The sequence below is a fragment of the Phascolarctos cinereus genome, unplaced genomic scaffold, assembly GCF_003287225.1.
Source record: "Phascolarctos cinereus isolate Bilbo 61053 unplaced genomic scaffold, phaCin_HiC Scaffold_5;HRSCAF=322, whole genome shotgun sequence".
NCBI lineage: Eukaryota > Metazoa > Chordata > Mammalia > Diprotodontia > Phascolarctidae > Phascolarctos > Phascolarctos cinereus.
This window is the reverse complement of record NW_027555958.1, coordinates 129,998,507-130,020,503: the sequence shown is the minus strand read 5'-3', so window position 1 is coordinate 130,020,503 and position 21,997 is coordinate 129,998,507. Positions and strand designations below refer to the sequence as shown.

Sequence of the window (21,997 nt, the reverse complement as noted above, 5' to 3'; positions counted from 1 at the left end):
AAATCCCCAGAGTGGATAAGTATTATACAAGTCTTTAGCTATCATGTTCACGGGGGTGTAGGAAAATGCTAGAACTGGGGACAGTTAGGTGGCACAGTGGATAGAGCACCGGCTCTCGAGTCAGGAGAACCTGAGTTCAAATCTGGCCTTGGACACATTATATTCACTAGCTGTGTGACTCTGGGCCAGTCACTTAACCCCAATTGCCTCACCAAAAAAAAAAATGCCAGAACTGAACAGTCAAGGTGAGCTGTGCTTCCCATTCTGCTTCTTGGAGCCATCTTCTACCTCCCCATGAGAGACAAGGAGAAAGAAGCATGTTTATATTTATGTTTAGAATGTATGTGGCTCATATTCCTTTGGAAAAAAAAAGAGTAAATCAAATTTCTTGAAATAAAGTCCACATCAGGTATTTCTATAAACCCACATTCTATTTGGGCATATTCCAACAGTCTAAGGAGAGATTCCAAAAACAAGAGCTTATCAACATGTATTTCCCAAATGAAATGGTTTCAATCATTGAAAAAATAAACAAAAATAAAACCTCTCTTAGGAACAAATGTTTTTACAGGATGACAGAGACCATTATGAAATCCCTTATTTATTTGACAATAACCATTTTTAGTGTCAACCTTATAAGACTATCTTAAAAATAAAACACAACCAACATAATTACCTGGGCTAAAGGAGAGGAGAAGAGTTATGGATAATAAAAACAGCTGATAATCCAAATAATCCAAATAATTTGGTCTTGGAACACAAAGAGACATATTGAACACTCAGATATAAAGCCAAACAAACACACAAGCACGCATACTAGAAACTCACATACTCCCCTCGATGTTTAGTCCTGTTTCCGTTCCATTCCCTGGGTTCAACTGTTGGCTCTCCAAAATTTGGATAGCAAGGGATAAGAAGTGCCAGTTACCATATTTAGTCTAGACTGGTAGTCTCACTAAGGATAGTTAAAGCTGATCACATGAAGTTGGATTGCTCCAAGTCTTTTCCAAAATGTCTGATTAGGAGAAACCAGTAGTGATGAAAGTGTTTCTATTATGTAACTTTTTTAAGAAATGTTCATATATACCAGAAGCCATTCATCATTATTTTTTGATCTACACCTGTGATTTCATCAGCATAGGGAGCTCCCTTCATCACTGCAGGTCAGCAACTTATCTGCACCTTTTAGAATTACCTATATAGACTGCATTGCTGAAGTATCTGCCACTTTTTTTTTTTAAAGCTCCAAGATTATATAAGTATTCTATCATTTAATTTTGAAAAATCATCCATTAAATCCCAACATCAACACAAATATTACTAAAGAATCATTTCCCACATACCTGGTAGGTTTTTTTTTCCTGAGAAGGGTATAGCATATTTAGAAAGAAATCATACAGATTAAGGTGAAAAATGTTTTGTCAAGTATATCACTAATTCATTTAAAGTGTAGTAAAAATGAAAATGGCATGAATGTGAAGGTTAACATCTATCTTATCAAGAGATGGCATCTACATTAGATTCTCTAAGGTAGAACACAAGCAAGTACAACAAACTAGTTGGGCATCTGGGCATTCATTATTAGGTCCCTCTGATCCTGCTACATAGTAGTGGTTTCCCAATAAATACAGAATTTTATACCACAGACCACACTTCTTAGAGCTGTTCTGCTCTCCCTCTCTCTTACCCCCTCACTCCCCTAGCTCCAAATGGAAAAATGCACATGTTTTGAGAGTCTGCATCATTTAGAATTTATGTAGGTTTTCTCTGAGGGTGGCAGCATTGTGTTCTGATGAAGGCTTGCAATGCACTACAAAAGATGGAGGACGATGGTCCTGAAATCTGAATGGCCCAAATTTAAATCCACTGAGATCTTTAGAAGCAGGCAGTTTAACTCCTGTTAATTTCCATCTGTTTTACAGTTAAAAATTAAACCTCAATCCACCACAATGCAACAGCCCTGAGCTTTTTAAGGCAAGCTGGGATTTAAGACCTAAATACTCTACCTCAAGGCCTGGTCTAGGCTAATGGACATTTCTCTAATCTGGTTGCTGATAAAAAAGGCTCTTTGAATCCCTGTAGGGACAGTTCTCCAATCATGTGAACCAAGTAACTTTTTGGCAGCAGAGGAAGCCCTTGAAAGAAACTAATATTTGAGAAATAAATATAGTATAAAACTTGTCAGAGAGACAAGTAAAAGGTCATGATTACTTCTAAGACCTCCAGTCCTAATGTTTCAGGCATTAGAGCACTTTGCTTTTCTTCAGTTCTGTAAATGAAATTTATGTGCTCTCAGAATTCAGGTTTACAACTGTAAAACTGTAACTGATGTTACAATAGGAACATAGATATTTAGTAACTTGTTTGCACAGAAAAAGAGAAAAGTCACCATAATTTAGGTGGGAATCAAAATATGATTCTTGTTTTATACTACAAAGTAAATTGTTCTTTATCCAAATAATTTTAGGGAAAGAGGTGGAAAAATGTAAAAATTGAAGGTGTGTGTACACTTTTTTCCACTGCCCTAAAATGTTCATTAGTCTAGATAGAATGACTACACAAAACCTTGCTCTTTCCCACCAATAGAATGTAAGCTCTTTGAGGGCAGGTACTATTTTGCTTTGAATCCCCGGTGCCTGGCACATAATAGAAGCTTCATAAAGTCTTGTTGAATTGAATTGAGCGTTATTCATTACAGAGAAGAATTCTGTCCAAAGCAGATCCATTTCATGTCCCCTCACAGGGGGGTTTGTTACTAAAATACCAAAAGAAGCTCCTTAAGATCTAGTTTCCCATGAATCGGGCTGCCCAAATTACAGTGAGGAAAGCAGCATGTAAAAGCTACCTCCTGTACTGAGCAATGCAGAAAAGTATCTGTGGGTATTTTAGGTAGGGCTGTCTGCAAAAGGAGGCTACTCTGGTACAAATTATGCAATTTTTTCATTACAAAAGGGGAAAAAATCAGCCCAACTATGGTGTTTTCTCATTATAAAGAAGTACTATAAGAATACTATCAAAGATACTCCACTAAGCTTGAGTCTGTATATGATACATATTTTGCAATGAATGCATGTTGCTGTGGTTGGGAGTGTTAGAACAGCTTTTTCTCTGTACCCGAAACACCATAGCTGCATACCTAAGTATTCTTATCTAAGTAAGAGATAAACAAAATATAAATATCAGTACTATATATTTTCAAACTTTTAAAATAAACACAAAGAATATATAGGTAAACAAGTTATAATTGTAAGGTCAACACTAGCACATAAATTTGACTCACCTAAGTACATACCAGGATACTTCCTATTCAATACATGCACCTACAGACACATTGTCATGCATACAAGCTCACTTCCTGCCACTAGCAGGAACATTAGAATATACAAAATTGTACACTGTTTAAACATAAATACAATTGGCAAATAGATGAGGATGACATAAAAAAAAGCGGTACTGCGCTATTAAACAAAGAAAAACAAATACAGGAAGATGGTTCATCCGTCGATTAAAAACACTGAAGACTGATGGAAAGTTAAGATTTTTTTAACTGCTTGTTCTGTATATCAAGAAATGTAATTCTTAATCTTGAAGGATACAGAGCAGGACACAACTGGTTACAAACACACAGAATGCTCTGTTTGGAAAGAAGGTCTAGAGCTTTGGCCATAGGGTCTACCCATCCTGTCTTAGGGAGACTCAGACAACTGCAGTCTCTGAGTGCAGTGAAAAAGAATAGCCATACACTGTCTTCTTCAAGGCGCGTGGTGCAGATGGGGATCTGAGTGCCCATCGGGAAGGAGGGCGTCGATTTGTTGGCCGCGCAGGCCGAGAAAACCCTTTCCCATCGATTGATTTCATTGCCACAGACTCCTAGAATACAAATACAGTCATTTACTTGGGGAAGTGTCCAACAAAACTGCAAAGTAACATTTCAGCTGGTGAACTTAGACACATTTTTCTCAATACTGAAAAGACTCAGAGAGATATTTGTGTGGCATCAATCTGCACTCTAGAGACTTTCTTGGTGGCCATTTTCATATCATCTCTATCGTGAAATATTGTACTTGGGGAGTTGACAAAACCTTCACATTGTCAACATTTTGGCTAGAAAAATTTCTTCTTCTTCTTCTCATTTTTGAACCCAATTTCAGGGTGGTTATTTTAAGTAACTCTCCTTTGGGGTGATTGGGAAACCCAAACCTCCCTCAGTGGAATCTTAATTTTTTAATCTGGAAAGCTGCAAATTTTGAAATCTAGAAAGGGTTGGGTTCCATTTGTGATGGTGTTAGGGTTAGTTTTACTAGAAGATAAAATGAAACTGAAAAAATAAAAAGATGGGGATCCTAGTCATAGGCAAAGATAGGGCAATTTCTCTGGTTCTGGGAACTCCGGGGTTAATAAATTCCCTCTACCAGTGCAGGTCAACACCTATAACTATTAAGATCTTAGATGGTTGCCTAGAGCATTAGCAATAGGAAGTAAAAACTTTCTGTTTGACTTTCTTTGAAGTCCTGAATGTTTTGGTAACACAAGGAGTCTCCAGTCCTAATATGCCCATTAGCACAGTGCCTGGAACTTGTTAAGTTATTGTTAAGTTATGAAGCCCCTATCTGGGGCTTTTTCGGCAAAGATACTTGAGTGGTTTGCCATTTCCTTCTCCAGCTTATTTTACAGATGAAGAAACTGAGGAAAAGAACAGGGTTGAACGACTTCCTCAGGGTCACATAGCTAATAAATGTCTGATGGTAGATTTGAACTCAGAAAGATGAGTCTTCCAGACTCCAGGCCCAGGCCTCTATCCACTGCACCACCTAGCTTCCCTGGAACTTATCAATGCCTTAATATATGCTTGTTGACTGACTATTTGCATCTCTTTTCTGCATTCAGATTCTCTACAACCTCTTCCCTCTTCACCCCCAATTTAAGACTCCATTTCTCATGCATAGGGCAGTTACAGTTACCCAGGAGAGTGATTTTCCTTGTGGGTTACATAACCACTTCTTTCCATGAACAAAAACAAAAACAAAAATAAGTCAGAGGATAAAGAAGGAACTTTTATCTGCCATCATCTGCAATTTTCTAATAAACTGGCTCATTGTGAGGCAGTTAGAAATGGGAATTGTAAATGCGGAGAGTTTTTCAGACCCCACTCCCTTCTCCTTAAAAAATGTTGCATGTCTTCCTTCAAGTCAAAATAAAATAATGGAAAACATTAAAGGGGTTCTTAATTAGTATCTTAATTAATCACCCCTCTGGCAGTCTGTTGAAACCTATGCACCCCTTCTGAGGATGACTTTTTGAATGTATCAAATAAAATAAAAAGAATTACAAAGGAATTCAATCTATTAAATGCAATTATAATTTTTTTTCTTAAGTTTACAGACTCCAGGTAAGGTTCTCCTTTGTGCTCTTTGAGAAAATTCAAGTTTCTAATAGAACAGGTGAAAACTCCTGTTCATACTGGGATTTGCAAAGGAGAAAAAAAGAATTTGGGCTGAGAAAATTGGATTAAATCATGCCCAAGATCCCTTTCAGCTCAAAACATTTTGGTGATTTAGTGATGAATTTTTCACTCTAACGAAAGGTAGCTTCTCTGACTGAAAACTGTATCACATCATCCTTGCTTTGGTAGATTTTGTATAACGTCACAGGAAATATTTTTAGGATCCCGGTGAACAAATGCAAGCAACAACTTTTCCTAGGTAACCTCAGAAATCATAAGCAAAAGAATTCTGGATAGTTCTTTGCTTCAACATCCCTACTTCTGGTATCCCTGTGGTACTACAAAGTAACATCTGTGATGATGGGTTTTTAAAACATATTAAGCAAAAAAGAAAAAAAAACCCTAATTCTTCTTAAAAAATAGTCAGGGACTATCATTCTTGTTGTTGCCCAAAATTGTTTGCAATTCACTGACATATTATCAGATAAATTTCTATCTTTATTTTTATTTTCATATATAAGATGCTTATTGATAACAAAGAATAAATCTGTTCAGAGATATGTACCTTGATGAGATCCTTAACCTAAACAGATGTGTATTTTATTAATCTTATGAAAAAAAAATAAATGAAGCTGATTCTGGGGAGAAATGAATCTAATTATATTACAAATTATTTTAAAAAATCTTTTCAGTAAGAGTTTTCCCCTCTTCACCTCATGCCTACATTATTGCAATATCCTACTGGTTGGTGTTTCTCCCTCAAGTCTCTCTCCACTCAAGTCAATCCTCCACTCGGCTGTAAAATTGCTCTTCCTAAAGTACAAATCTGAGCATATCATTTCCACCCCCACCTCTATTCAATAAATTCCAGTGGTTCCCTGTTACCTCTAGAATCAAATATAAATTTCACTGGTCTTAAAGCCCTTCATAACGTGATCTCTTCCTAGCCTTCCAGTCTTCTTACTCTCTTTCATGTACTCTACAATTCAGTGACACTGGCCTCTTGCTGTTCCCTACTCACAACACTTTATCTCCCAACTCACTGCATTTCTACTGACTGTCCCTCATGCCTGAAATGCTCCGACTCCTCATCTCCACCACCAGCTTCCCTGGCTTCCTTCAAGTCTCAGCTAAAGTCCCACCTTTTGCATGAAGCCTTTTCCAGGGGGCAGATGTAAGCCCAGGTATTCTGAACTTCAAGGCCAGCTCTCAGTATACCCTATGCCTATTTTATGATATTTAAATGATCTTAAAATTCATTTACCTGGGGCAGGTAGGTGGTGCAGTAGATAGAGCTCCTGCCTTGGAATCATGAGGACCTGAGTTCGAATCTGGCTACATACACTTGACACTTACTAGCTATGTGACCCTGGGCAAGTCACTTAACCCTGTTTGCCTCACCAAAAAGCAAAAAAAAAAAAAAATTCATTCACCCTCATAAATGCTGATTTTATTGGCCCAGGTAAAATAAAATTCAACCTTCATTCAAGTACTACCCTAAAACCTCACCAGGTCCTGGAGCTAACTCTGGGCTCTTGATGGTTATGCCAGTTGATTACAATTCCAGGCAATGGCTACCAAACTGAAAAGGTTGGCAAGATGGGCTGGTGATGAATTATATGTTTTCTGAGGACCATCATAGCCAAGTTTGGAGAGGCTTAGCACAAGGTTGGCTGCAAGTTGCTGAATTTTTGCTTATTTATTTATTTATTAATTTCAATACACAAAAACAGTCTACAAAGGAATAGAGGGGTATGTGATCTGTGTTAGTGAGGAAAGAGAGGAACAGATTTGTGAAATCATAGATCCTTGAGGTACCAAAGTAAATAATAAAGTTGAAACTTTTAAAGTTCAAAGTTTGTTACAAGGCTAAGTTCCCAAAGGTACAATTAAGTTTAGCAAGTGGCACAATGCTAGTCACTTAGGCTAAAGGATACTTGACTAATTTAACACTTACCTGTTGCTAAATTCTGATGTGGCTCTACACAAAAGTGCAGTGTCTCCTCTTACCTCTGTTAGTTCTTTCCTCTCTACTTCTTGCTTGCTTTGCTGTTCCATAGACATGGCTGACTTCATCTGAAGCTCTTGCTTTTCTTGTTCTGGTTGAAACATTTCTAAACACTGATTAATGGGGTCCTTGTCACTCTTGATGACATTACAATCCAATTTGGTCCGTTGATCTTGGCAGGATTTTGAGTTTTTTGACAAAGACCCTGTTGATATCTCATAGTTTTTCAGCAGCTTTTCCACTACTCCATAGTTTGACTTGGGATCAGCTGATCGTGGACGACCTAACAAATTACTGGGTCTCCAGTCATGCTCATGAAGCATGTGGTGATAGTTGCTAGCATTGGAATGCTCCTGAGCTTGCTTCACCTGCCCTCCCGTGACTTTTTTGGGAAAACTGTTTGACTTTCTCTCTTTGGGCACTGAGAGGCTGTTGTTCTGAATGCAACACAGATTGTCATTTTCTTTTGCATGAACTGCACATTTACCTACTGGAGCACAGGGCTTAGAGTCTTTGGATGAGTTTAAGAGCCTTTGCATGTGCTGTGCTGAACTGCAACATCTGTCTGTTCGAAATACAGTTCTATTAAATTCATCTGTCTTTGCTGCCAATTTTTCATTCTTTGAAATCTTTTCAAAGTTGCAACCAACTCCTGCAAATGAGTCACTGTTAGGATCTAAAGAAGAATTCAGGGCATCACTTTCATGAGAAGCAGAACCAGATTTAGTCTGGCGGGTTTGGATCAACTTCTCATTTGGAAGCTTCGCAGAGTTAGGGCGAGCTTTTGGGAACCACAGTGTTGAGGGCACGCTCTTTGTACCTGTTCTAAGCTCGTTTACATCCTGTGACCGTCTATTAGTCTCCAAGTCCTTGTTACATTGAGCTTCACTATTTATTTTGGCTATTTGCTTTGAAGTGGCAAAAGTAACTCGATCTTTCCAAGTGTTCTGTTTACTTGGGCAGGACACGGTTGCTTCAGGCTGCTTTGTAGGGAAGTTATTACCACAACTCCTTTTACCTCTGCAGTCTTGTGTCTCCCATCTGCTGTCTAAATTTTCCTTTATGCTGTTGAAGACGGTGTGCTCTTCAGAATATGAGCTTGGAAAGTTTCGAGAAGTGCTTCTTGGAGGAGGGATTGGTGGAGCTTCATTTCTTTGCAAAGAAAGTGGATCTGGTGCACTGTTCTCAACAGGAATGTCATGGGGCATATCATCAAAATGGCTTAGCTTCTTTTTATTTATCTGTTTTTCTGTATCTAGACTGATTAAAGCAGTTGGGGAGTCATTGCTGATTATGTGATTCATGTCAGGATCAACGGTGCTAATTGTTTCCTGGGGAAAAGGAGTTGACTTCGTCCTGGATAGAAATTAAACAGAACAATTTCATGATAGCATTATTTAGGAGAGGCCCACTGGAGAAACAGGGGATTGGGTCTCAGGTGACTCGGTAAAGAGGAGCCACACATGTTGCTGAAGCATTGCTTTGTGATATCATTTTCCTGCTCATGAACCTCCAATGACTTTGAATCCCTTGAAGCCCAAACTCCTTGCCTAGTATGACAGTCAACACCCTACCAATCTGGACCTTTTTAATCTAATGTCTCTTTTCTTCCCTACACAAACCCTCTGTTACAGTCAGATCTAACTATTTACTGTTGAGCACAGGTCTTGCTTAATCTTAGCTCCATGATGCTGCTCATGCACCCATTTCCTTTGAAGACCTCCGACCTCTTTCCTACTACTCTTATCCTTTCCCATCCTTCAAGAAACAGAATGAGCTCTACCACTTCTCTGATGCCTTCTTGAATGCCTCAGCCCATGATGACCACTTCTGAATTCTCATTTTATACCATTCATTTAGACTTAGACTGTTATCTTTCTGTATGTTTCTTGTCTCTCAAACTGGACAATGAACTCTGTGAGTGCAAGAGCTACATCTTCTTCTTCTTCATAGTATTCATATTCTAGTGCCTACTGCACAGGAGATATTTGGTAGATCTGTTCATTAATTTATGGATGAAATTATCACTGAAGCTTAGTCTACATTTCATTGAAGAAATTTCATTAGAAAAGGGATTAAAATGCATGTAAGCATGATTATTGCCTTAATATGGGAAAGTCACTGACCTGCAGGAAACAGAGCAAAATATTAGCTTCAAAGCACTTATTCTGCCCTATTATTTATTCCTATGGTAACATGGAGAATATTCCATAGAAAGTATTCCTGATTTACTGTCAATGAATTATTCCTGATCAGATTCCCAAACTGCCTTATCTTTTATGTCAGGAGTTTTAATCTTTTTTGGTGTCATAGATCCCTTTGGTAGTCTAGTAAAGTATATGGATCCCTTCTAAGAACAGTGTTTTTAAATACATAAGATAAAATACAGAGGATTACAAAGAAAATATTACATTGAATTGTGGCTATCAAAATATTTTTAAAAAATAAGTTCAAATTCATCCCGTGAAATTTATCCATGGACCAAGTTAAAAAAAAAACAACTCTTTGATATTTTCTCCAGTTTTACATTCTCTTATTAGATACCTATAAGAAATAAGGAAAAATGGATGAAGCTTCTAGCAGGTTTGAGGAATATTTACTTCATAAAGATCCCGGTATCTATTTCTGGGGCAACTAGGTGTTTAAGCAGATAGAGCATTGGCTTGGAAATCAGGAGGACCTGATACAGCCTCAGACACTTATTTGTGTGATCCTGGGCAAGTAACTTAATCCCAATTGCCTCAAAAAAATCTATTTCTGTATTTCCTACCTCCAATATTTTTAAAAAAGAAAAACCAAGAACAACAATAGTTGTATCAAAGTAATAACCCTAATTGCTTTAGAAAAATCTACTTCTATATTCTATACCGCCAATATTTTTTTTTAGAAAAACCAAGAATAACAACAGTTACATAAAGGTAGCAGATTTTAATTCTGTTAGCGATATAGGAAATGAAGCCTGAAAGTCAGTAAGATGAAAGTATCAGACCTCAAACAGGGAATTAGAAATATGGGAATGTTTCGATAGGTCTTCAAACAGAGACACTGTAGTGACCCGAAATAATAATTTGTTCAGTTTAAAGCTCTGTGGATGGAGCAAACCATTTCACATCTTTGCACAACTCAATTCCCTTTTCTCATTGACTCTAGATGTTTCTCCCCCAGTAGGTACAAATATCTCAATCGATCCCATTGATTTCACTTCTTCTATATTTCTAGAAAATCAGGCTAACTTATTGCTGTCTTTGAAGTTCGATTTTCTCTCATCAAACCTTTCATTTGATGAAGGAAACTATGGGAAGCACTTGATATCAAGTCACAGCAGCAGTGGATAGAGGTGATTGGCTTCAAAAGCTATGTGGGAGCCTTACTTAAATAGGGTGGCAAAGAAAATTCTGTCCAAGTAGATACAATAGGGAAAGTGATATGTCTGCCCTAAGTTATTTATAAAAACAACCCCCACACATTAACTCTGTAAGAATTAAAAAATTAATCTTGTGTGTTGAAACTATTTGCACCGTTTCTGCACAATTCCACTGAATGTGTCTTACATGACTAAAATTTCACTTGTTTTGCAATGTCGATACATACAATGTCTACTTTTATTGTATGTCTTTAATCGATGTCTTTTAGACATGAGGTATCATATCAGAAGAACATTATGATTTGGTTCAAATATAACACTAACAATTTGTTAGGTTAGAAAATTAATTTAATCAGACAACTTAAGATAACTTACAAGTTCCCCAATAAATAATAGGTATTTGGAGATGTATTCCTTTTTTTTTTTTTGGCTAGGCAATGGGGTTAAGTGACTTGCCCAGGGTCACACAGCTAATAAGTGTTATGTATCTGAGGCCAGATTTGAACTCAGGTCCTCCTGAATTGAGGGCCGGTGCTCTATCCACTGCACCACCTAGCTGCCCCAATAATAGGCATTTGGGGTGGCAGTTTAATATAGTAGAAAAAGCATTATATTTGGGATCAGAAGATGTGGGTTCAAATTCTTCTTCTGACCTAGAGCAAGTCATTTACCTCTATGAGCCTTAGCTTCTTTCTCTGTATAAGGAATTGACTAGATAACAGCTTACATCCATCCCAGCTCTGAATCCATGATTTCATTGTCTTATCAGTGTCTTATGGCCAGACTATGTTAAATAAACACTCAAAAAATGAAATTTGTTGGTTTTTTTCTTTAATGGTGAAAATCAATATTAACTACTAGAAAGCAGAAAACCCATAATCAATATTTGTACAATTTTTTCCCTTTGGAGAAGATGCTAACTATTCACATTAAGAAAGTAGTATAGTATGTAATCAAATCAAATTTCTACTGAATTTAAGTTTAATTTGGAGACATATTCAAATTCCAAATAGGATCATTTTACCAAATAGTATTATTCCTCAACATGAAAGAACCATAAAAGTACCAACCTACCTTCTGTGGTTAGATGTCTTTCGGATTTCCTCTTGAAAGTTGCATAATTCTTCACTAACTTTGGCAAGTTCCTCAAGAGCCTTTACACATATAAACAATATCATGTTAGCTCCTTAAAATGTAAATATTTCTTTAGAAACAACATTATGTCCGGTCATGTTTTACTTACTGTAGTGAGGGCATTAGTACAGCTCTTTCTTTCTTCCTCAGAAATCTTCAAGCAAGACCCACTCTCATATTTCTTTTGGTTCTTTGTGGACAGAGGGTCCATGAACACTGCTTTGGATTTCCTCATTGTTATTTGTTCCTTGCTCATTTGATTTTTTTCCTCAAGGAAGCTGCCTCCTTCCACGGTGTCTGGATTTAGACTTACAGGACAAAGTCCGCCACTCAGCATTGCAGTGTCATCTTGTCCTGGATTTGGGGAATGTGGCGAAAATGGCACCATTTTATTTTGGACATTCTTATCCTGTTGAACGGTTTTCAAGCAGCTGTTCTTCTTGCTTTCCCTCCTGAGCTTTACTTCCTGGCAAAGCTAGAAAGACAATAAAATTACATCTCACTTGCAATGTCAGTTTTCAGCCTGGGGCAAGCATTTAGACTCCTTATTATGTTAGTTGCATGTTATTATTAATGAACTACCTGATCCTTTTATGGTATTCTATATCTGAAGACCTCAAAGTCATTTATGAAGAGAAGATTTATTGATCCCTTACAGAACTGTTCTATGGTAGCTAAGCAAAGGTCTAGTCCTGGTTCTGCCACACACTAGACTTGTGACCTTGGGCAAGGATATAACTTCTCTGCATCCCAGTTTCCTCACCTACAAAATGGGAATAAGAATAACCTACCTATCTCACAAAGTGGTGACAATCCAATGATACAAAATGAGTAAAGCAATGTATAAATATGTAATTTTAATAATTTGTATCATTATGTATTATTATCCAGCCTTTGAGAAATTTAAGTTTGACATAAGGAAAGATTTCTAAACAATTAGAGTTATCTGAAAGTGGAATGGGCTTTGAGCAGGAGTGAGCTCTTTCCATTAGTGGGCTTTAATTAAAGAATGGATTATCAGGTAACCCTTTTGGGTATGCCTGGAATAAATGTCCTCTGAAATCCCTTCTAATTCTGAAATTCTTGGATTCTGATTCTGTGATCCAGATGTTTTAATTTTCCTGACTATTCTAGTATAGAAGAGGTGTTGGAGAAATGGTATTTACTGAGTAATACATGCAGTATGGGCAAATGGTAATCATAATGGAATTGCTAATAATAACAATGATGCCTACCTTTAATATAGTGTTATCCTTTTAAATAATTCTTGCCTCAAAAGCATCCTGTGAAGTGGATAGTGTAAGTATTCTTTTTTTCCCCTTATTTTATAAGTGAAGAAGGTGAGGCTCAGAGAAATTTTGAGTCACCAAAGGCCTCACCCCCCACCCCACACACATTAAGCTCTTTTGACTCCAGTTATAGCATTCTTTCAATTTTATCATGCTGCCTCTTGATGTCATGGGGAGGAGCCTCAGGACATCCCTTCAGACTATTCAGGTCTTAAAGGGCCCAATTACCTGAGATTGCACTATAGTTACTACCTTTGCTTGGGCAGTAAATACCAAGGATACGAAGGATGAAGAAGCCAGAAGGAGAATGGAAGGACTCAGTCCCAAATATGTTTTCATCATATTGCTTTACAGTGTAGTGCAGACATTCTTTGCTCAAGTCATGCTAAAAGGGGCAGTAGAAACTACAACCCACTTTAGGTTGCCTAATTATCTGTATCTGACTTCAGGATAACAGCACAACTATGAATGAGTAAATTTATGGTTTTATCTAAACAGAGATTCATTCAAAACAAATGGTAGAATTACAAAACCAGTTTTTATTTTATTTAGTCTGATATATCATTAGGTATCCAGAATCATGAAATGATAAAGGCAAGATCTTAATTCCACACACCCTTGCATGCCATGTTGACTAATGTTTATTTGTCAAATTTATTCCAACCAAGGCATTATGCACTTTTGATCTTTTAAGAACAGCCATAGTAACAAATATTTTCAATATTCATAATGAGCTATGCTTGCAAAATAATGTAAAGTATCCATTCCATTAAAACATCTTTAAATGGACTAGATTCCCTCTTTTATTCTATAGAATGTGTGTTCTCCCAACAATAGAATCAAGGACCTGTTTCCTTGGTCTGTTTCCCAAATTGTCTCTTTGTAGTCAGTGCAACACTATTTTCTGTTTGAACCAAATATTATTTCATAGGCATGGGAAATTCTATTAAAAGATTTAATCCCAGGATTCTTAACTTTGGGTCTGATAACATGTTTTAAAATATTTTTGATAACTGTATTTCAGTATAATTTGTCTTCTTTGTAATCCTATGCATTTTATTTTATGAATTTTTAGAACAATTCTGAGAAGCAGTTTAGAGGCTTCACTAAACAGCCAAAAGGGTCCATGACACAAAAAATAACAAGAACCTCTGGACTAAGGCAGCAGTTCTTAAAGTGTATTTCACTAAGGGAGTCTCCCGGAGACACTTTCAGGAGGTCCATGAGGTCAAACCTGTTTTCATAATACTAAGATGTCGTTTGCCTATTAAAATACTAGTCTTTTTCCAACTACATATCTGTCTGATGCTGGATTTTTTTCATATACCTCAACCAAAACAACATATCACAAGAGATTGAATGAAGAAACATATGAGAATCCAGCTAAGTTCTATTAAATCAGATATTAAAAAAGATTTACAAAAATAGGCAAAATGATTCACTGTTTATACTAATTTTTTTTTGTTTTGGAAATAATAGTTATTTTTTCATAAAATATTTGTTAACATTTAATGGTTTTACTGTTATTCTAAATAAAAAAAAATTTTCAAAATTTATGTTTTAATTTTTAATTCAGTAAAAGGTGAGCATAAAGTGTTACTCAGACCAAAAGGGTTGAAAACTGCCTGACTAGAGGAACCAGGGAGCACCTCTGGAGAATAATAGGCAAGCACATCATTACCTGGACCTACTACAATCCTCTTCCCAACCCCCCAACCACACTTCCCAAGGCTATTTAAACTAAGTGGTACCAAATAATTGGTTTGATGATTTTATGGATGGTTTTCCTCCCTCTTCCCTCACTGGATAGTTTGATGAGCCAGTGTTTGTGTCTATATAAGGCTGTTATATGAAAGCTTTAAATCAATCGAGGCAGCCTAATTAATTCACGAATGTAGGACAGGTCAAGATTGCACTTTAACTTTTAGCTGTGATTTGATCCAGTAGCCCTGTATCAACACACCATAAATCTATGAGCAGAGGAGGGGAAGGGGAAAGTAACACACTCTCAGAGCTATATTGGGGACTGGAGGAAATGCTTTCCTTCAGAGGGTTTGAAAGGTCATGCTGTACTCTGTTTAGCTGTAAGCCTAGGCTATGTACAAGTCTACAGGGATCCCTTTGCCTTATTGGCAGAAGCAGCATTGGCATTCAGTGGTTCCTTACTATTTCCCAAATTAACTTATATTCTAATATTACTAACTGCTGATTGCTTGATATTTAATTTTTTGAAAAATGCTTAGGGATAAAGACCATCAAAGCATGCATTTTAAGATCCTGCTTGCCTAAGCTGAGGACTGCTAACCTACCATTTTTGGAGGTATAAACACATACATAAAAATAAGTAATCAAATATTGTTCAAAGGAAGCAAGTTAAAATTAATTACTTTTTGTGAGGACTTGCACGTCCATATATATCCACAAGTGAGAATACTAAAGCTGTCACCTGATGGCAACGTTCTAGGCTTGACAGAGTGAGTAATGGCTAATAGAAAAAAATTACTATTTGTGTCAAGGTTGTGGTATACTATTTATCATAACCCCTTTTCTATTGAATGTCATCAATAAATACAGCAGAGCTTCCCAAAATAAATCTCACAGCTTGATGCCATTTGCTTTTTGATGCATGACACTTTTCTATTTTCCTAGCCTATATAGCATATAATTTCTTTAGGGAGACAGAATTCATTTATTATCCCCAGATTAGAAAGATATATTTTCTAATACCAACTGTAATTTTACTAAGTAATGTTCTTCCAATTAAATCATACCTTCACGCATCTTCTCCACATGCCCTTGCTATCAGAAAATTCATGGATCTCATTTCATATCTACAGTCTCTCGAGCAACAGTACATAATTCTAGCAATTAAACAAATAAATTTGATCTTAAAATATATATTGGAGTAGTATTTCAAGGTTTTTTTAAAGATTTCTATTCAGTATTATAAAATAAGTACATTTTCTTCTCTACCCGATGCCATTAGATGTTATGACTGCTGTTCATCTAAAGAAATTTTACTGTAGTGGGTGCCTAATGGCTGAAAGAGGAAAAATGGTAAGAGTGGTATCCAAAGACAAACATTAACAAAAGAGGATCACTTGGATCTTGGGATTTATAAGATATTCACAATAAACCATCACTTACCTCTTCTATCTTCTTCTGCATAACTTTCCATTGGCTTTCCCATTCCTTCCTTTCATTGTCAAATTGGTCCAGTAATTCCATCCTTTCCTTAATCCAGTTTGACTCTGTAGTCTCCCATTGCTTATGGAGGTCCATGGCAACCAAGTAAGAGCCAATGAAGAGGTGTTTTTTTGAAATTTTTTTGTTCTCCTTTGTTTCTCCTTACTGATTCTTGGAGTCTGGGAATTACTTTATTTGAACCAATCTCTCTTGCCTTTGTGTGTAGCTTTTAAAATAGATCACAGTATAAATATAACAAGACACAGTTCCAAGGCCTCTTGCTTTCTGGAAATGAATTTTATCATAATGTCAACAACCAATGAACAGTAAACAAACTATAAGAAAATTGGATGGGAAAGAAGAAAAGAAGATGATAGCAATCTGCTGAAGAAAGGGACACTAATAGTCTGAAAACAGACCCAAAGCTTTGTTATCTGAGACAGACAGAAAAACTATATTAAGGAAAATAGCCCAAATGCTTGAGTGTGATGCATTTGTATGTTGCTGTTTTGAAAATGTGACAACTTAACTCCTAGAGAGAGATTCTTTCATGAATACTAATGATTAAGTTCAGCAGAGTCAAAATGCCTAAAGGAAACTAAAGTTGAGCTCTTGGCCATATGACTATAGCAGGATATAATGTAATTAAATCAGTTTTCCTAATTTGCTGTAGCCTCCCCACACAACTCTATGACTCATTTGCAGTCAAACTACATCATTGCTGCCAATATTCAGAGGCTTAGGCTGTGTCAGTATGAAGTTAAAAGGATCTTTAGGTAAAAACCAAAAATTCTAAGTCAACCAGGTTAAAATTTTAAAATAATGACAATTTAAAAAATTAGTAATAATTTTACTTAAATTATACCTGAAATATTAAAATAACCTAAAGATCCACAGTATAAAATCTATACATACATACTTTCTCTTCCATATTCTGTATGATATGGCCTGTCTAGATAGTTACAATTCAAGAGGTTTAAGGGAACATTTTACTCAAGTCTAGGAAAAACAAGTGTTGGGCTAAGCAGTGATTAATAAAGGTTAAAGAACACTGCATAAGGCTCCTAATTGTTCTTAAATAATGAACAATAGTAATTAATGTTTATGTTTAACTATATTAATTTTTTTTGTTTTAAAGAATAAAGACATGTTAAGTTCTCTGCCTCTACTTCTCTCTCTCAATTAGCAATTTCCCTATTCAAAAAATTGGATTAAATGCCCATCTTGACAACACACTTTGCTAGATGTTGGGGAAAATGTAAAACTAAATGAGTCATGGGCCTTTTGTGGGTTCTTTTTTTTTTGTATCTGGATAGAACTGGCTCCTATATCACTGCACAAAATGGGCTAATTTGGCAGGAGTTGCTGCTTTGGGACACTTGCTTGTCAATAACTTTTATTTGAGACATGGGTCAAGTCTGTAACATTGGATATAGCTCCTTCCTGTAAAAGACTTGAGTGAGTACTTTTGACATTCAACCATGTTCTAAATGTCCTCTGATATCTTAACTCAATGGCACCAAGAGCCAAAATTTAGCCTTTGGTGACCTTGCTTAAAGTAGTTGTGAAAATAAGTATAAGAATTCAGTCAGCCTAGGAAAACCCAATGTCATTACATCAGTAGATACAAGAAATCCCTTCAGCAATTTACATAGATTTGAATACACATAGTCTTAGAGGCTTACCTGAGTCTCATACAGATTAAATGCCTTGCCCATGGTCACAAAGCTAGCAAGTGTCGGGGTGGAATTTAAAACCAAGTCTTAATTCCCAGTCTAGCAGTCTGTTTATGTTGAGAGCACCACCATATCTCAGTCATGCAGGCTCATAAACTCAGAGTCATTCTCTATTCTTCCTCTCTCTGATTTCTCGGAACTAATCACTTGCTACATCTTGTGTTCTCTGTCTCCACATAATTTGCTTCCATTCCTTTCTCTTTATTCACATAACAACTACTTTAGTTCAGGCCCTCATCTCTACCTATTAGAATAAGCCTAATTGGTCTCCATGTTTCTAGTACCTCTCCCCTCCAATTCATTCTCCATATATCTGACCATATTATCTTTTAGGGCACAGGTCTAACCATGTCACTTCCCTGATTAAAAATTTTCGGTGGTTCTATATTTCTTTTAAGTTAAAATAGAAACTACTTAGTGTGGCATTTAAAGCTCTCCACGGTTTCTGCAGACTTATTTTATATGACTTCTCTTCAGTAATTACTATATATACATTAAAATAGACTGTTCCTTGAACTCAGTATTCCATCTCCTACTCTATACAGATTGGCCTCCCATGTCTGAAACACATTCCATCCATATGCCCACTGTTTCTAATTCTTAGCAGCCTTTAAGGCTCAGGTCTAACCTTTTATGATGCCCCAAGTTAGTTCTATCTACCTTCATAAATTACTGTGTATGTGCTTATCTGCATGTAATTTCCTAAGAACCATGGCTGTCTATAAATATCAGCCTAGCTGCTAGTTCTCTAAATGTGGGCTACTTATCACATGATCAGTGAGTAGATATACTACTAGAGGAATGAAATCATCTCAACTTCACATTCTTACAATTTAAGCTAAATAAAAGAGGTGCTGGATTTGGGATAATGAGCATCCAAAGGCAACCACAAAAATCATTTCATGGGCAACTTAGCCATCTGGTATTGCCATGATCATGATGACTATCTGCAGAAGTGAACACCACGAAAATAACTGTAGCTTATGCACCAACAGATGTCACAGAGGATGAAAAGATAGAGAAATTTCTCAAAGAATTTCACAAGAACTTAATAAAACCCTCCAAATTTCCATTTTTCTCCAATATTCTGAATCATTGTTGATTGATTATAAATAAGAATTTTATTTAATAGAACAAAATGTCACTTCAAGGCACTCCTTCAACAAAGTGTCTCTCCCATATATATCAAAATTACATGAGGTACCCAATGATGATTAATATCAGTGAGGCGTATACTAAATAAAGGTATTTTCAATATTGTCAAACAGGATATGCAATACAAAGTATAAATTGAAGAGGGATTCCTTATTGATGGTGAGATTCTCCAATTGGTGCTATTTTCCAATGATATTATGCTGATTACATGAAGTCACAGAAAGATAAAGTTTTTAATATGCTATCCGTAATCACTTAAAAGAGTTTAGCATAACTATACACCCAGTAAAAACCATGTAGATAAAGAATCCCTGATGTTCATACTAAGGTATGCAGCTGGAAGGACAACCTAGAGAGTTTATCTATCGATCTACCTATCCATCTATCATCTATCTACATAAATCTACACTCACATACATGTGTATAATTATCTATCTTTCTGTCTTTGGTGGACACTACAAATAACTTCTCCCTGAAATAAAGACCCATCTTTTTAATGCCAAAATTCTTCTGATAATGCTGCAGAGCTATGACTCATAGAACACTATATACTTCTGAAGAACTAAAATTGACAATCACTCAAAAGGCAATGAGGAGGGGCACAGCCAAGACCATGAAGTAAAGGCAAAGATATACCTGAGCTCTCCCAAATTCTCCTCCAAACAAATTTAAAATAATGCCTCAAAATGAATTCCATTATGGCAAAACCAAGGAGAGGAAGAGATGAAACAATTTTCCAGCCCAACACAACTTAGAAGGTCAGCAGGAAAGGTCTGTCTCATTGGGGTGAGAGTGGAGCACAGTCCAGTGCAGGCCATCCCCATATTATCCATACCCCAGCAAGCCAGTAGCAGTTCTTGGGAGCAACTGAATAAGCAAGGGTGACTGAATCAGCAGTGAGGGCTTCTGGAGATCTCAACCCACAGATGGCAAGGGAATCAGACAAGTAAACAGAAGAAGATTACTAGCATTGGGTGCATGACTCTGTTGCATTGCCCATACATGGTTCCAGGTCACAGTCCCAGGGTGAGGATGAGCACTAGCACACTAGAGTGTGTGGCCACTGGGGTACAGGGAACCTGGTCACAGTTCTAGGGGAGAACTGTTGGTTCTGTGGTTGCTCATAGAATGGAGCACAGGCCAGAGTAGCAGTGATCACACCTCTTTTTAGATCATGCCACCGTGTAGGAACTGAAAACTTACAGACTCCCAGAACTAGCTCTGAAAAAAGCAGAGCAAAAAACATGATGCTTGGACTGTTCCTCCTCCACCCCAGGAACAGAGTCCAACTTTAACATAAAGTTAAAAGTTAACAAATAGGCTGGAAAAAAATGAGCAAACAACAAGAGAACCTGACCATAAAAAGTTACTATGGTGACAGGGAAGATCAAAACACAAACTCATAAGAGTATAACAAAGTCAAAACTTCTATATCCAAAGCCTCAAAGAAAAATGTGAATTGGTCTCATGCTGCAAAAGAATTCCTGTAAGAGCTCAAAAAAAGGATTTAAAAAAAAATAAGAAAAGTAGAGGAAAAATTGGGAAAAGAAATGAGAGTGATGCAAGAAAAACATGAAAAACGAATCAACAGTTTGGTAAAGGAGGCACAAAAAACACTGAAGAAAATAACACCTTAAAGAAACAGAATAGACCAAATGGTAAAAGAGGCACAAAAATACACTGAAGAGAAAAGTGTGGCTAAAAAGCAGAACTGGTCAAATGGAAAAAGATGTACAAAAATTCACTGAAGGAAAGAACTACTTAAAATGTAGAATTGACCAAATGGGAAAGGAGGGTACAAAAGTTCATTGAAGAAAATAATTCCTTAAAAATTAGAATTGGGCAAGTAGAAGATAATGACTACATGAGGCATCAAAAAACAATAAAATAAAACCCAAAGAATGAAAAATAGAAGACAATGTAAACTATCGCATTGAGAAAAAAAAAACTGACCTGGAAAATAGATTGATGAAAGATAATTTAAGAATTACTGGATTACCTGAAAGCCATGACAAAAAAAAAGAGCATAGACATCATCTTTCAAGAAATTATAAAAAAAAATAAAAACAACTGCCTTGATATTCCAGAACCATAAGGTAAAATAGAAAGGGAAAAAATGCGCCAATCACCTCCTTGAAAGAGATCCCAAAATGAAAACTCCCAGGAATATTATAGCTAAATTCCAGAGTTCCCAGGTCAAGAAGAAAATATTGCAAGCACCCAGAAAGAAAAAATCCACAAGTTGTAGAGCCACATTCAAGATAACACAAGATTTAGCAGCTTCCACTTTAAAAGATCAGAGGTCTTGGAATATGATATTCTGGAGGGCAAAGGAACTAGGATTACAATGAAGAATAACTTACCTATCAGAAGCATAATATAATCCTTCAAGGGGAAAATGGATATTCAATGAAATAGAGTACTTTCAAGCATTCTTCATGAAAAGACCAGAGTTAATAAAAAATTTGAATTTCAGATACAAGACTCAAGAGAAGCAAAAAAGGTAATCAGGAAAGAGAAATCATAAGGGATTCAACAAGGTTAAACCATTTATGTTCCTACATGGGAAGATGATGCTTGTAACTTCTAAGAGCTTTATCGTTATTAAGGCAGTTAGAAGCAATATACCTAGACAAAGAACATGGGTGTGAGTAAACTACAATGGGATGATATCTAAAAAAT

The 21,997-nt window shown here is 36.5% G+C and overlaps 2 protein-coding genes across 2 annotated transcripts in view; both read right to left on the bottom strand.

Annotated features, from left to right (window-relative positions):
* Positions 1-3,696: 3,696 nt before the first annotated feature.
* Positions 3,697-16,520, bottom strand: KIAA0408 (KIAA0408 ortholog). Its single transcript, XM_020987164.1, has 5 exons — positions 16,386-16,520; positions 12,059-12,424; positions 11,890-11,969; positions 7,454-8,807; positions 3,697-3,870 (listed from the first exon to the last, which is right to left on the bottom strand). The coding sequence occupies exons 1-5, from the start codon at positions 16,518-16,520 to the stop codon at positions 3,697-3,699; spliced, it is 2,109 nt and encodes a 702-aa protein (XP_020842823.1).
* A 7-nt stretch (positions 16,521-16,527) lies between these two features.
* The window catches only part of MTCL3 (MTCL family member 3), a 75,443-nt gene continuing 69,973 nt past the window's right edge, over positions 16,528-21,997 (bottom strand). Inside the window, exon 10 of the mRNA XM_020987004.2 lies at positions 16,528-16,709. The gene's annotated coding sequence lies outside the window, so the exon portion shown is untranslated. The remainder of the gene's footprint in view (positions 16,710-21,997) is intronic.